This window comes from Convolutriloba macropyga, chromosome 2 (assembly GCF_964194025.1).
Source record: "Convolutriloba macropyga chromosome 2, txConMacr16.3, whole genome shotgun sequence".
Lineage (NCBI taxonomy): Eukaryota > Metazoa > Xenacoelomorpha > Acoela > Convolutidae > Convolutriloba > Convolutriloba macropyga.
Genome location: NC_134469.1, coordinates 41,837,736 through 41,853,673, shown reverse-complemented (window position 1 = coordinate 41,853,673; position 15,938 = coordinate 41,837,736). Strand labels below are relative to the sequence as shown.

Here is a 15,938-nt window from a genome sequence, read left to right as displayed (position 1 = left end):
TGAGAAAAAGCAAAACCCAACAGCAATAAATAAAGTTATAAGAGAGTATAAATAGTATTTTGTCGTCAAATTTTTTGCTTTCACGGACTTTTTAGCCATTTAAGTGGGGTAAATAATGTTAGTATTTTGGTAATCTTAGTACTTTTTTCTTTAGTAGTTTGTTAAGATTTACCATAGCTTACAATAAATATAAACAATTATTCTTTTTATACATAGCAAGTTTATGGACTGAGTAATGCTTGCTGCTTTTGAAGTAATATTAACTGAACATTTGTTCTCTAACTGGTTTAATTAAATGCAGAACAATTTTTACTCTGGCGTAGTTAATACTTGTCGGACGAGAAAAGCATTTGAAACTTATTATTAGCACAGAATCTCAGTTACGATTGTCAACTTTCATTTGAGCTCTGACTGTCCGCATCGAACTAACATACACATTGTAGCTAAAATATCACGACTGCGACGATGAATTGAGATGTAAATTGACTGAATGTTATTAAGGCAAAATGCACCGACTGAAAGAAGTATATCTATCACTTTGAATATTACAAAATCTGTATCTGGCTATACATTTCAGAAAGTTAGGGAAATTAGGTAGGGATAAGAAATTATTGCTTTTAGGACATAATTAGGGCAATTACCTTGTAGATATTTACAGGTTTCGCAGTGAGGTTTTCAGCAGATAGTTGTCTTGTTTAAAGCGATTTTGGATGCGCGCTATCCAGTTTATATGTTACTACTTTTTGAAGTGGTAATTGTATTTTAACTTTAAATCTATTCGATATTAATTTAGAAAAAAAAAATTTCAAGATGTTACTTTTCAGAGAGTTGTTATTTAGTCTCGGAAGAAGATAAATCAACAAGATTTCACGTTTTAGAGAAAAAAATTTATCAACTGAGTCTCCGGATGATTCTCTGCTGTTCCAGGAAAAAATTTTTCGATAGATCTGTATCTCGGGCTCTATTGATCCTTCTTTAACATATGTTGATCTAGCAACTGGTTTATAAATCATTTTCTGTACGTCTCTTGGTGATCTTTGAGTACTTACAAAAATACAAATTGAGAATGGCTTGATCAGCTTAATTACATCGCCAAGTATTCTATTTCTTGTTTGCAGTACTTACCAATCGTAAAATTTTATAATAGGAAAACTGGAAACAGTAAAGCACCAAGCTTTTTGTACGTTGTACCGGATGTTAGGTGTAAAACTTTCATCTGGTCATCTTGTTGTTTTGGATAAAATAAAAGTTAGGGACTATGATAACAGATGGAAATAAGAACCAAATGTGGCCTGCAGAGTATTTAATTGAAAAAAAATATATGAAGATGGTAACAGATTATTGTTGCTTCGATAAGGGATATATCACGTGTGAACGAGGGGAGGATACAAGTGACACAGCAATTATATTAAAAAACTTTCACAGAGAACTTTAAATTATTATCAATGAATTGAAACATTTGACAAGACAATGTTCTAAAGAAATAATGTTTAGTTTAAGCCAGCTCTTTTTCTTTTTTCGAATCAAGGTTACAAAAACTCTAAATTTTAAAAAGCATTTCCTAATAAAATTACAAAAAATCAAAATTTAGTAAACATTAAAGACTAAAAGTTACAAAGATTAAATGGTTTAAAAAACAGAAAGCTTTTGTTTGAGAAATTGTTAAAAAACAAGAAAAATTGTTCTAGGGTATAGAAGGTTAGCAACTACACGGATAAGTATTTAGCAAAAAAATCAATGGTTTGAAGTAATCCAATGGTGAAACATGTTAAAACAAATTTTTTGAGTTTTACCTAGCATTAAACGCAAACTTTAACACCACTCTGCCAAAAAAGCTGACACTTCGCTTAGCAAGATCGAATCTTGAGATATTGTTTCCGTTTTTGAGACACCTTCACTTTTTTCAGGTAGTGATCGCTGTTTTTATCGGTGGTATTGGACTGTGCTGAAAGATTATCACATGATATTGTTTTCTTCGAGTAAATAAAGCTTGATTTCACTTACTGCAAAATGATTAGATTCTGTAGCGGTGATTTGATTTTTTTGAATAATTTGCAATGTTCTGGATAGCATCTATCAAATGGTCTTTCGGACATCAAATTTAACACCATATTTTGCGGGAATAAATTGGAAATTTTGGAAATGTGCTCTAAGTTTTTTATGGTCACTGAATATGACTGAGCCTTTTCTAGCACGGATAGGACAAAAATTAAAATCTTTGCGCAGACTATTAGTCTGGTGTCCAGACGCGTGTCTGCTAATTTCACTAAGTGCAGGAAGATATAATGAGTTACATGCCATAACTGAATGAATCCCTTCGTTCTTCTTTTGGTAAAACGATTTTATTTATGTCCTGTAACTTGTTTGCCCCTTTAATCAGGACTGTTGATTCCATTAGTCACGGAGGTTATTATCGCGGAACCTTCACGCGACCCTTATCTTAGTTCAAATGTTTTCTCAAAGTCATACACGCAAAAACCAATAAGTTTCTGGCAGGTCTTAGCCAAATTCTAATGGCCGTCACTGGCTCAATCTTGTTCCGATTCATTACGATTCCAATAGTGATCATGGACAGTAACTGCTCCAAAATTCTCTCATGCCAATGGACATATTTCGAGCCATATCCAAAATTGTTTTTAGTGAGAATTTGGTTTAAGTTTATCTCCGAAATGATGCGTATAGCGCATTTAGAACGCGAAGTATGAGCAAAAATTTATGTTTAACACAGAGGATTTTTTTCTGTAAAAATATATGTCATTCGCTTGGTTTCCTATCAATATCAATATCAATATCAATATATGGTTTGCGACCAAAATCTAAGAGAAACCGGAACAGATGGACGGACGAGCTATCCAGACGAGTGTACGACTGCGGAGCGTGAATCAATTCTCAATCCCTGCAATGGTATAGAAAAACTTAGGATTTTCTTACTCGCGAAACCAAACTACGTCAAAGGCGTCAAGTGTGGCGCTTACAATGATCTGTCTCATTAATTTCAGCGATTGACGGACATTTTGCTGTTTGCTACACGTAGAAGAAATAATGTTTTGTTGCGCAGTCGGATGGGTAGGTTTTACGACCGCTGGCAATCGTACGTTCAGTGCATATTCCACCAGACATAATAATGCGTTAAACGACTCAAAGATGGGGCGACGTGAGCAGGATAAACTTCTCTCCTTTCAGCCAAAGCAACTTATTAGATCGATTTAACCTCCGGTTAACGCAAGTATGATCAATTGTCAAAGCGATCACTAAAATATTTCATTTTCAACGCGCTCACTGAATTGGTTTTCAGTTCCGATGAAAATTAGTAATATTGTGTGACCAAATCGTAGCCAGTATACCTCATTGAGGGACCATATGCATCAGTCCTACTGTCCCTGATTTAGCGTCTATGAACGAAATGACTTTAACGTGAACAGAACGAGCAATCAGAAATGTGCAGATAATTCTTCACGTCCTTTCAGAAGTCTGACGAGCGGTATTGTAAAAGGCGCTAACGTAATCAATTCACTCTTTCTGAATATGGATGACTGAAGAAAGATCGATTCTATTTTCATAGAAGGTTGGGTGTGACTAGTGTTTGCTGCTCAAAACGTTTTGCTTGTAATGCACTCTCATTTGAGCTAACGCAACGAGTATTGCGTATGCCACTGGGCCAGTAAATCGAAAATTTGAAGTGAGTCTAACACTATCAGGTGTTTTGTGTCAAAATGTAATCAACTAGCCGTTCGATAAGACCAGACGAGTGTATAGAACCACAAAGTCTGATAAACGGTTAGAAGGGCGATTGGGCAACTTTGTTCAACAAAGTTGTCGAAGAGATGTTTTTGGTTAAAAAAGATTCTCCCAAAATAAGACACTGGAGATGGAGCTCGGTGTTGGATTCGTTATGCTGTCGATGACAGTTTGTTAACTTCCCAAGATTTAAAAGGTGGAGTATATGGGCGTTGACGAAGTAGAGACTTTGATAATAACTGAACCAATCAAACAATGTTTGATGAATGCCTTGCGCTTTAATGAGCTAAACTACGACCAAAGTAAAGTTTAGGCTTAGTTATTATCAAGTTTCGTGGCTACCAAACCGTGCAAGATGGTATTGTTCACATCAATTTTTGGCACATAGGTGAAAATATTGTCTCTGAAGACGTCAGGATCCATCACAAAATTACTAGGCTGCAAAATTTCAGCAGATATAACAATCGTGTCATAACACAAAGCCCGGAATACCTTGATTTTGAAATGGATCAGCCAGGATAAAATGACATTCGAGTTTAAAACTGGTGGGTTGTTTTAACTTCTCAATGCTTTCGTACTCCATTACAGCATAGTTTGTAATGAGCATAGCGTGTTTGCAGTTGGAGATAAGCCATTTTAAGACAATTGTGATGGCTGCCACAAAACGACCTAGGTACTTTTCCCCGTAATGTTAACAACACAAAGTGTCAAGGACTGGGTAACATCTGAAAAACTGTAACATCTGAAATTTTAACTAAAGGGTGTTGTCACTGACATGACTTCTTTTTGTCGAAAACGAACGGAAGTGACTTTCGACAAGAGCCTCACAACACAAAATACAATCATGCAAAACACTCGCAATCAAAGGAAACTAATTTATTTAATCTAAATCAAAATAACAAACAACATTTTTAATAGCACTTTCGAACGATAACCCCCACCCAAATTAAGATGTTTTGATAACATATTTTGACGCCCAACCACATCAGGCAACGAATTCAACCCCTGAAAAAGCTAAGTATTGCTCTAAAAAATTGATTGAAATGGGAAACAATTGATCTGCACCATGAGTTTTTTTTGATGTTTCAGTATCCAAAGATCTAGAAATTTTACAAAAACAGTCCAAATGTAACAGCAAGAGGGTTCGCAAAACATCACAACAGACTGAAAGCAGATTCAAAAGACCAAAAGACAGTCTTTAAAAATTTATCCTATTATTTACCCGCGCGCTCTGTTTTTGGTTTTTGGGGTTTTACCCGCCCCAAACCCCCCCAGATTGGTTGCCTTCCCAACCCCCGCGCTTTCTTTGCTTTCGGTTTTTGGGGTTTTACCCGCCCCAAATCCCCCCAGGTTGGTTGCCTTCCCAACCCCCCCGCGCTTTCTTTGCTTTCGGTTTTGGGGTTTTACCCGCCCCAAATCCCCCCAGGTTGGTTGCCTTCCCAACCCCCCGCGCTTTCTTTGCTTTCGGTTTTTGGGGTTTTACCCGCCCCAAATCCCCCCAGGTTGGTTGCCTCCCCAACCCCCCGCGCTTTCTTTGCTTTCGGTTTTTGGGGTTTTACCCGCCCCAAATCCCCCCAGGTTGGTTGCCTTCCCAACCCCCCGCGCTTTCTTTGCTTTCGGTTTTTGGGGTTTTACCCGCCCCAAACCCCCCCAGGTTGGTTGCCTCCCCAACCCCCCGCGCTTTCTTTGCTTTCAGTTTTTGGGGTTTTACCCGCCCCAAATCCCCCCAGGTTGGTTGCCTTCCCAACCCCCCCGCGCTTTCTTTGCTTTCGGTTTTGGGGTTTTACCCGCCCCAAACCCCCCAGGTTGGTTGCCTTACCAACCCCCCCGCGCTTTCTTTGCTTTCGGTTTTTGGGGTTTTACCCGCCCCAAATCCCCCCAGGTTGGTTGCCTTCCCAACCCCCCGCGCTTTCTTTGCTTTCGGTTTTTGGGGTTTTACCCGCCCCAAATCCCCCCAGGTTGGTTGCCTCCCCAACCCCCGCGTTTTCTTTGCTTTCGGTTTTTGGGGTTTTACCCGCCCCAAATCCCTCCAGGTTGGTTGCCTTCCCAACCCCCCGCGCTTTCTTTGCTTTCGGTTTTTGGGGTTTTACCCGCCCCAAATCCCCCCAGGTTGGTTGCCTTCCCAACCCCCCGCGCTTTCTTTGCTTTCGGTTTTTGGGGTTTTACCCGCCCCAAATTCCCCCAGGTTGGTTGCCTTCCCAACCCCCCGCGCTTTCTTTGCTTTCGGTTTTTGGGGTTTTACCCGCCCCAAATCCCTCCAGGTTGGTTGCCTTCCCAACCCCCCGCGCTTTCTTTGCTTTCGGTTTTTGGGGTTTTACCCGCCCCAAATCCTCCCAGGTTGGTTGCCTCCCCAACCCCCGCGCTTTCTTTGCTTTCGGTTTTTGGGGTTTTTACCCACCCCAAACCCCACAGGTTGGTTGCCTTCCCAACCCCACGCTCTTTCTTTGCTTTCCAGTTTTGGGGTTTTATCCGCCCCAAACTCCCCGGTCTCTTTTCTTCCATACCAGTCACGCTATCTTTGCTTTTCGTCTACTACCCAGCTTGATTACTATCTCAACCTTTCTGCATTTCCCTTTTAGGTGTGGAGCTATTGGTAAAAGCTCTTACAGGCAGATTGCAAGTATCCAGCAACAGAGTTACCGGTAATTAGAACTTAGGTATAAGTAGGTACAAGTTGCAGCAGTTAGGTAGCAGGTATTAGGTAGGTAAAATTCGGGAGCTTCTAGGTAGGTAAGTTTGGTATAAGTTTGCAGGTAGGTATAAGAAGGTAAAAACTGCAGCAGGTAGGTAGCAGGTATTAAGTAGGTAAAATTTGGGAGCTTCTAGGTAGGTAAATTTGGTATAAGTTTGCAGGTAGGTATAAGTAGGTAAAAATTGCAGCAGGTAGGTAGCAGGTATTAGGTAGGTAAACTTAGGGAGCTTCTAGGTAGGTAAGTTTGGTATAAGTTTGCAGGTAGGTAGCAAGTGTTAGTTAGTTGGATTATCAACAATCCTTAATTAGACTTAATTTGTATAAGTTTCAGCAGTTAGGTAGCAGGTAACAGGTAGGCATTTAACAGGTAGCTAACTGATATATGTAGAAAGACCCAGATAGCGCTGGTAAGTAGCCCTTTGAAAACATTTGTACAAGATAATTGTCAAGCAGTAAGTAATTTGAAGTTAAAATTGTTTTTGCTTATCTGGTGGGAGTTGCATAAACCAAAACCAAAAACTTTTCTCCAGCAAAGTAAAGAAAACAGTCTACGTTTTAGTCATGGTAGACACTCGGTCAACAGCTAACTCCGAGAGCGATCAGAGAGAAACAACTATCTTGGGAAATCTTCACCAATGTTCCAGTGCTCCAACAGAGAGCCTCTCTGAAGAAAAGCCAGAAACACTTCAAGAACAGAAGATGCTCGAATCTTCCAAAATGATAATAACGGACGATATACATTATCACCTTGACTACCTAAACTCCTCGATTGATGAATCAGAAGATGTTGACATACTACAGGAAACAGTTGAAGAGATAAAAGAGAAGCAGCGAAAACTTGAAACCGTAGTGTCTCAATTAATAATCCTGATTGATCCATCAGAACAGAGCAATTGTTCTCGCGAACATAGTCGTCTTAAGATAGAAGTTAAAAAGTGTATCGATAATTTCAAAAAATACGTCAAGGGGAAGTCACACATAAATACTGGAGAGGACTTCAGTCTCAGTGCTGGTGCCATCAAAAGACCGAATTGTCCGCCGGACAGCTCTAATTTCCAATTATCTAACCCAGTTCAACCTGGTATCGATATCAGCAATCAGGAGCAATATGCAGTTAGTTCATCAGCGCCCGCTGTGAACAGCAATGTTAGTTTTTCTGCACCCAGCAGCTTACTATTTGATGCTAACGCCGCTCCATCGTCATTGCTTAACGCACATTCCTTCAATTGGCCCACTCAGAGTATTTTTCCTGAAACAAATCGTAACGCATCAAGCAATAACTTCGATCATCGAGGACTTCTAAACGCGGAAAGTGCAAACCAGTGTTCAACCAGCTCAATGTCAGTGTGCTTCCAAAAATCTGTCCCGAAACTGCACGCAGAAACCTTCAACGGCGATCCAATGAAGTGGATAAAATGGTATAGCATTTTCAAAGCAACTATCGACCAGTCACCCATGTCTTCAGCTGAAAAAATGATCCATTTGCAATCACTGCTCACAGGTGAAGCTAAAGCTTTAGTTGATGGCTACGGTTGCAACGGTGATTTATACGCAGCAGCTCTATCAAGACTGCAAGAACATTTTGGCAATTCAAAGAGGATTGTCAATGCTTTTCTTGACAAATTGTCAAACTTTAGAAACCCAAACTTATCAAATCCAGAAAGTTATACACAGTACTCCTCATTTCTTCTAACGCTCGTCGACACCTTTCAACAACTCGGTTTTATTCATGATCTTCACTCTACAATCAACATGAACATAGCATTAGCAAAATTACCAAATCCAGTCAGACTCGAATGGAACCGTTACCTCCAAGAAAAAACCATGACACAGCCATCTTTAAACGCGCTTGCTGAGTGGCTCCTAAACTATGCGAAAGCATGCCGAGATTTACCGACAAACTCAAATTTCCCATCTTCTCAAAACATTGGTGTTCATAAAATGGCTTGGAAAACGTCGCACTCTACTAGAATTAATGAAAATCCGAACCCAAAGCATCAATTTCTGAGTAACAGGGAACAAGGGCAAATTCAGTCTAAGACGAAAGAAAGCGTTAGTTGTCCGAACAATGACAATTGCCAATACCTCTACAAATGCATACATTTCCAAGCACTGAGTCCCCTGAAACGGAAAGATCATGTAATGAAACAAAAGCTTTGTTTCAATTGTTTTGGACATCATCATGTAGATCAATGCAATTCAAAAAATGTCTGCCGCTCAAAAGGCTGCGGCAAAAGACATAACACACTTCTGCACGATAGTTTTATGAACAAAAGCAACTCAATCGTTAAACCAGTGCAATTTGTTGGCACAGGCCAGGTAGCTTTTGTGGCAGTTCAATTGATAAATGGAAACCAGTCTGTGAAAACATACGCATACCTAGACAACGGTAGCTGTCAAAGTCTACTTCTGAAATCAACAGCAAAAGAACTTGGTCTTAACCTCGAAAAAACAGGTAAAATGCCTATAAGTGGGTATCACACGACTAAGGAAATTGATTGCTCTAAAGTTTGCTTTGACATAAAGCCAATAGATAGCTCCATCGAGCCTGTCAGGCTTAATGATGTTATGGCAGTACCGGATTTGAACATGTCTGCAGTGAACGTAGCTCAACTAAACGCTTTGTGCCAAAATTATGATCATCTCAGTCATATAAATTTTCCTGAACTTGAACGGAACAATGTCTCAATTATCATAGGCATTGACAACTTAGACTTGATTCACTATAAACAAATTATAAAAGGTCCAAAAAACGCCCCATGGGGAGTTGAAACTCCATTAGGCTGGACGTGCGCCGGTAAAACGAATTTAGTTCTCAATGAGTCTACACAAGTACAGTATACTCAGGTGCAAAACTGCCCTAATATGGACGACTCTCTTTTCAAATTAGTCCAAGATTGGATGAAAGTGGAAAATTTGGGCATTGCATCGCCCCGAAAAGCTTTGTCGGAAAACGATAAAAGAGCGATTGAAATTTTAGAGTCCACGACCAAAATTGTTGACGGTCATTATCAAATAGGTCTCCTCTGGAAGCAAGGTGCATTTCTTCCAAACAACAGATGGTTAGCATTAAAACAACTTGACCAATTAGATCAAAAGCTTTCAAAAAATCCGATATTAAAGGAAAAGTACCAGGCTACTCTGGACGCAGACTTGGAAAAAGGATACGTTGTTAAAGTTCATGATTCCGAATCTCTAACAGATAATGTCTCCTTTTTGCCTCATCACCCAGTGACCAATGAAAATAAACCTGGTAAGGTTCGTAGAGTTGCAAATGCCTCCAGCATTTTCCAGGGTCAGTCCCTCAACTCTAATTTACTGAAAGGGCCAGATTTGCTCAGCAATTTAACTGGTGTCATTATGAGGTTTCGTGAGAATCGAATTGCGCTGTGCGCAGACATAGAACAAATGTTCATGCAGGTGAAAGTTGACCCTAAAGACCGACCCTACTTACGCTTCCTCTGGAAGAACAATGGACGCATTGAAACCTATGAATACACCAGTCATATATTTGGTGCTACAGATTCACCCTGCATAGCGTCCTACGCGCTCAGAAGATCTGCTCAGGACAATGCAAAAACTTATCCAAGTGTTCAAAAGGTCATAGAGCGGAACATTTACATGGATGATTTGTATGTTGCCGTATCGAGTCCAAATGAAGCTTCAAACGTTGTCCATGAGACTCGAAAGGTTCTTGCTACTGGTGGCTTCAATCTGACAAAGTGGAATTCAAATAGTCAACAAGTTCTTGACCTGCTGAATCCGGATATCCGACTTAATCCAGAAACATCCGCACCACAAAGTCAAAAGGTTCTTGGTTTGCCCTGGTTTCCAGAAGCCGATACATTTGTTATAGAGCAAAAATTGTTCCATAAGATCAAACTTGATGAAAAAACGAGTCAGCGTAAATTACTTCGTTTTGTTGCTTCCATCTTTGATCCCTTAGGAATTATCGCCCCCTTTACAATAAGGTTCCGCAAAGTTCTCCAAGCAGCATGGAACCACGGTCCAAAATGGGACAAGCCATTACAACTCGATGAGAATTCTGATTTCGAGAATCTGAAAAAAGAACTTTCGTCTTTCAAGGATGTACATCTTCCTCGCAAACTGTTAAACGAGATACCGATTTCATCGATTGAACTACACACGTTCACAGATGCATCCGAGTTAGCATTATCAGCAGTCAGTTATCTACGAATTGAACACATTGACGAATCCGTCTCAGTCGCATTTGTGATCGGTAAAGCAAGAGTTGCGCCAATAAAACGGATGACGATTCCTAATTTGGAACTACAGGCTGCGGTATATGGTGCTCAACTAGCGCAATTTGTCAGAGATGAGATGGATATTGAAATCCATAAACAAGTTTTTTGGTCTGATAGCACGACCGTTTTGTATTGGCTACGGACTCCTGAGATTCGCCATCGAATCTTCATTGCTAACAGACTAGCCAAAATTTTAGACGTTTCCTCCGCCCAAGATTGGTTCTACATTTCGTCTACCAGAAATCCCGCTGACGATGGTACCCGAGGCTACAACGTTCACCAAATGAATGTCAACTCACGTTGGCTATTAGGTCCATCCTTCTTGTGTCAAAATAAAAACACGTGGCCGAAACAAGATTTACTCTCTGCTCAACATGTCAAAATTATAATGGCAGATCCAAGAAAAGAACTCAAATGCCAAATTGACATATCGCGTTTCAGCAACTGGAATCGTTTACTTAGAGTTGCAGCGCTTTGCTTTTTGTTTGCAGATAAATGCCGGAAAAAGGAATCCAAGTTGTTACTAGCACATTATACAAAAGCTTACAATTACTTGATAAAAAGTGCCCAAAATCAAGATTTTAAAGTGGAAATTTCGAACTTAAGAAAAGGTATTGCAGTATCATCTACCAGTAGAATTGTCTCTTTATCACCATACGTCGATCATAACCAGCACTTGCGTGCTCGAGGACGATTGTCTAAAGCATTGAGACTAGAAACTGCGCGCTTCCCGTTGATCCTAGATGGAAATAATCAGAGTGTTAGACTACTGATAAAACATTTTCACCAAACAAACATGCATTGTGGCACAGAACAAACTAGAAGTTTATTAATGGAACTCTATTGGATTCTTAGGTGCAGGGCGGTAGTCAAACAAACAGTTAGACAATGTATTCCATGCAGACGTATGATCCAAGAAGTAGCTGCCCCCCAAATGGCTGACCTCCCAGAGTTCAGACTACCAAGAGAAAATCATCACGTTTTCCAAACCACAGGCTTAGACTTCGTAGGACCCTTTCCAGTTAAGGAACATGGAAGAAACAGGACTAGATACATACTCCTTTTCACGTGCTTAGTAGTACGCGCTGTCCATCTAGAAGTTGCCGTTGACTTGACAACAGATTCAACAATCAATTGCATCCGTCGCTTTATAAGCCGTAGAGGAAAACCAAAAAAGTTCTTTTCCGATTGTGGAAAATCTTTTGTTGGATCAAATAACTCTTTGCAATCCAGTATTGCAAGCCTTAGAAATTCCCAAGACTTTGCAAGTCACTTGCATCTGATGCAGGTTGAAATTGAGTGGGTGTTTAACCCTCCTGCGGCTCCACACTTCGGTGGAAGTTGGGAACGCCTAGTGCAGATATTCAAGTTATCTCTGTACAAAGTAATTGGGTCAAGAACCCTTTCAGATGATATTTTGTGGACACTGGTATGTGAGATTGAATCCAATATGAACTCTAGACCTCTAACTAATGTCCCGAGTGAAATTAACGATCCTCTGCCTCTCACGCCTAACCACTTTTTACTCGGAAGTGCGTCACTTAACTACCCTCCTGGTCTCTTCGAATCGCAAAAAGTCACCGTGTCCAGGTCATGGAAATCTGCTCAAGAACTAGCCTCGCACTTTTGGAATAGATTTCTTCGCGAATACATCCCTAATCAACAGACAAGGTCGAAGTGGAACAAAACTTCTGAAAACCTCAAGGTAAATGATTTGGTTTGGCTACTTGAAGACTTCACGCCACGAGGTCTCTGGCCTCTTGCAAAAGTTATAGAAATTTACCCCGGTTCAGATGGTGTAGTACGCTCCGTGAAACTGAGAACTCCACATGGTGAGAAAGTAAGACCAGTCATCAAGCTAAGCAAAGTCTTAATAAACAAATGAGTTATTTTGTGTTCTCGTTCTCACGAGCAGATGTATACTTTAGTTTTCATTAGGAAAAGGTATAGAACTGTAAGTCAAGTCGTCTCCAAAATTTGATGCAACAAGTTACATCATTGCAAAGTTTCACATCAAATGTCTAATTTTTGCGATCATTAGTCAAGCATTGTTACCATATTTGCAGTCCTTTTGCGTGTCAAACTTTTTTTGGGATTTTCTTTTGCTCAATTTAGTTTGTCCCCCTTTCAGTCGCTCATAACTGTCTCCCCTTTCAGTTCCTCCCAAACTTCCTTTTCCAATTATTATATTTGCGATCGATTATCTTATCTTGTCTTATCTTGCTGATTTTACACCGATATCATACAGTACAGCAACAGTTCGTGATCCTACAGTTGGGGCCGAGGATGTCACTGACACGACTTCTTTTTGTCGAAAACGAACGGAAGTGACTTTCGACAAGAGCCTCACAACACAAAATACAATCATGCAAAACACTCGCAATCAAAGGAAACTAATTTATTTAATCTAAATCAAAATAACAAACAACATTTTTAATAGCACTTTCGAACGATAACCCCCACCCAAATTAAGATGTTTTGATAACAGGTGTCCAATAGGATTGTGTATAAATAATAAAAAATTTGTGATATTTTAATAGAAATATGAGAGTACATCGATATAATTTGTTGCTAGTTTGTACATTCACGTACCACACTTCACCGTTCGCTTAAGACAGGTGATTTTTGCCGTATATTTTGTTCAATTCCGCAATATACTTGATATCGAGAGATTTTGGGGAGTCGAGTGCTTGTCGTGTACTATGTCAATGAAATTTTTTGGTGAAGGCTGTCCTATCCGTCCATGTAGTCTCGTCGGCATCGGGATGTGATGATGCAAACTGGGCTCTGGTTGGATTAATCTGAAATCAAGTTTATGGCTTCTATTGTGTTCGAAACTGACCAGGTGATTAAGTCCGTATAGACTTTGAGAGATGGCGTATGAGGCCTCAATTGGAGCTTATCTGCAAAAATTAATTTGGAGTGTGCTATGACCAACTCCTTGTATTGTTGTTTAATGATGCTAAATGTATGCTTTGACTTTGATGGCTTTTTAGTGGATGCTGCATTTTTCTGTTTTTTTAACGGAAAGTTTTTCAGTTTTTCTGTTTTTAAAGCATGTTTACTGGAGCTTACTTTTAGTAAACTTGTTTCTGTTGTTTCACTGTTACTAATTAGGGTCCTGGCTGGTTTGCTTGGACTTGCGCTTTCTCAACTAAACGATTTCTTTTTGTTTTTTTTGTTCCGGCTATATTCACCTACCGTTTTACACGCAAAAAATCGCTTAGTTTTGGTTTTGTGTCTGTTGCTAATGCTAAATTGTTTTTACGTAAACCTATTAAATTTATAATATGTCTTTTATCAGCGTTGGCTTTTGTTATGTGTGGAGAATACTTTTATCTTTTGCCATCAATCAAAATGTTTCAGAGTGGATTTAGTGATCGTCGTGGTTCTGACGAGAGTCTCGCTAGTGTTTTGAGGGCTACATGTTGCTTGGGTTTCATAAGAATGGATGATTTGTCTCCCAACATTATATTTTGCCTGTCTGGTGTTATGGGTGAAAGACAAGTTTGCTTACTTATTGGGGGATGTCACTGACATGACTTCTTTTTGTCGAAAACGAACGGAAGTGACTTTCGACAAGAGCCTCACAACACAAAATACAATCATGCAAAACACTCGCAATCAAAGGAAACTAATTTATTTAATCTAAATCAAAATAACAAACAACATTTTTAATAGCACTTTCGAACGATAACCCCCACCCAAATTAAGATGTTTTGATAACATATTTTGACGCCCAACCACATCAGGCAACGAATTCAACCCCTGAAAAAGCTAAGTATTGCTCTAAAAAATTGATTGAAATGGGAAACAATTGATCTGCACCATGAGTTTTTTTTGATGTTTCAGTATCCAAAGATCTAGAAATTTTACAAAAACAGTCCAAATGTAACAGCAAGAGGGTTCGCAAAACATCACAACAGACTGAAAGCAGATTCAAAAGACCAAAAGACAGTCTTTAAAAATTTATCCTATTATTTACCCGCGCGCTCTGTTTTTGGTTTTTGGGGTTTTACCCGCCCCAAACCCCCCCAGATTGGTTGCCTTCCCAACCCCCGCGCTTTCTTTGCTTTCGGTTTTTGGGGTTTTACCCGCCCCAAATCCCCCCAGGTTGGTTGCCTTCCCAACCCCCCCGCGCTTTCTTTGCTTTCGGTTTTGGGGTTTTACCCGCCCCAAATCCCCCCAGGTTGGTTGCCTTCCCAACCCCCCGCGCTTTCTTTGCTTTCGGTTTTGGGGTTTTACCCGCCCCAAATCCCCCCAGGTTGGTTGCCTTCCCAACCCCCCGCGCTTTCTTTGCTTTCGGTTTTTGGGGTTTTACCCGCCCCAAATCCCCCCAGGTTGGTTGCCTCCCCAACCCCCCGCGCTTTCTTTGCTTTCGGTTTTTGGGGTTTTACCCGCCCCAAATCCCCCCAGGTTGGTTGCCTTCCCAACCCCCCGCGCTTTCTTTGCTTTCGGTTTTTGGGGTTTTACCCGCCCCAAACCCCCCCAGGTTGGTTGCCTCCCCAACCCCCCGCGCTTTCTTTGCTTTCGGTTTTTGGGGTTTTACCCGCCCCAAATCCCCCCAGGTTGGTTGCCTTCCCAACCCCCCCGCGCTTTCTTTGCTTTCGGTTTTGGGGTTTTACCCGCCCCAAACCCCCCAGGTTGGTTGCCTTACCAACCCCCCCGCGCTTTCTTTGCTTTCGGTTTTTGGGGTTTTACCCGCCCCAAATCCCCCCAGGTTGGTTGCCTTCCCAACCCCCCCGCGCTTTCTTTGCTTTCGGTTTTTGGGGTTTTACCCGCCCCAAATCCCCCCAGGTTGGTTGCCTCCCCAACCCCCGCGTTTTCTTTGCTTTCGGTTTTTGGGGTTTTACCCGCCCCAAATCCCTCCAGGTTGGTTGCCTTCCCAACCCCCCGCGCTTTCTTTGCTTTCGGTTTTTGGGGTTTTACCCGCCCCAAATCCCCCCAGGTTGGTTGCCTTCCCAACCCCCCGCGCTTTCTTTGCTTTCGGTTTTTGGGGTTTTACCCGCCCCAAATTCCCCCAGGTTGGTTGCCTTCCCAACCCCCCGCGCTTTCTTTGCTTTCGGTTTTTGGGGTTTTACCCGCCCCAAATCCCTCCAGGTTGGTTGCCTTCCCAATCCCCCGCGCTTTCTTTGCTTTCGGTTTTTGGGGTTTTACCCGCCCCAAATCCTCCCAGGTTGGTTGCCTCCCCAACCCCCGCGCTTTCTTTGCTTTCGGTTTTTGGGGTTTTTACCCACCCCAAA

General features: G+C 41.0%; 1 protein-coding gene across 1 annotated transcript; it reads left to right on the top strand.

The window, feature by feature from the left end:
* Positions 1-6,991: 6,991 nt before the first annotated feature.
* Positions 6,992-13,500, top strand: LOC142334906 (uncharacterized). Its single transcript, XM_075383235.1, has 4 exons — positions 6,992-7,931; positions 8,745-11,455; positions 11,984-12,400; positions 13,423-13,500. The coding sequence occupies exons 1-4, from the start codon at positions 6,992-6,994 to the stop codon at positions 13,498-13,500; spliced, it is 4,146 nt and encodes a 1,381-aa protein (XP_075239350.1).
* The last annotated feature ends 2,438 nt before the right edge of the window (positions 13,501-15,938 follow it).

Coding starts and splice junctions, on each gene's coding strand:
- LOC142334906 (XM_075383235.1), top strand. CDS start 6,992: ATGGTAGACACTCGGTCAACAGCTAACTCCGAGAGCGATCAGAGAGAA. Junction 7,932..8,744: donor TTTGCAATCACTGCTCACAG/GTGAAGCTAAAG, acceptor TTGTTGGCACAG/GCCAGGTAGCTTTTGTGGCA. Junction 12,401..13,422: donor AAACTTCTGAAAACCTCAAG/GTAAATGATTTG, acceptor TTTTTGGTGAAG/GCTGTCCTATCCGTCCATGT.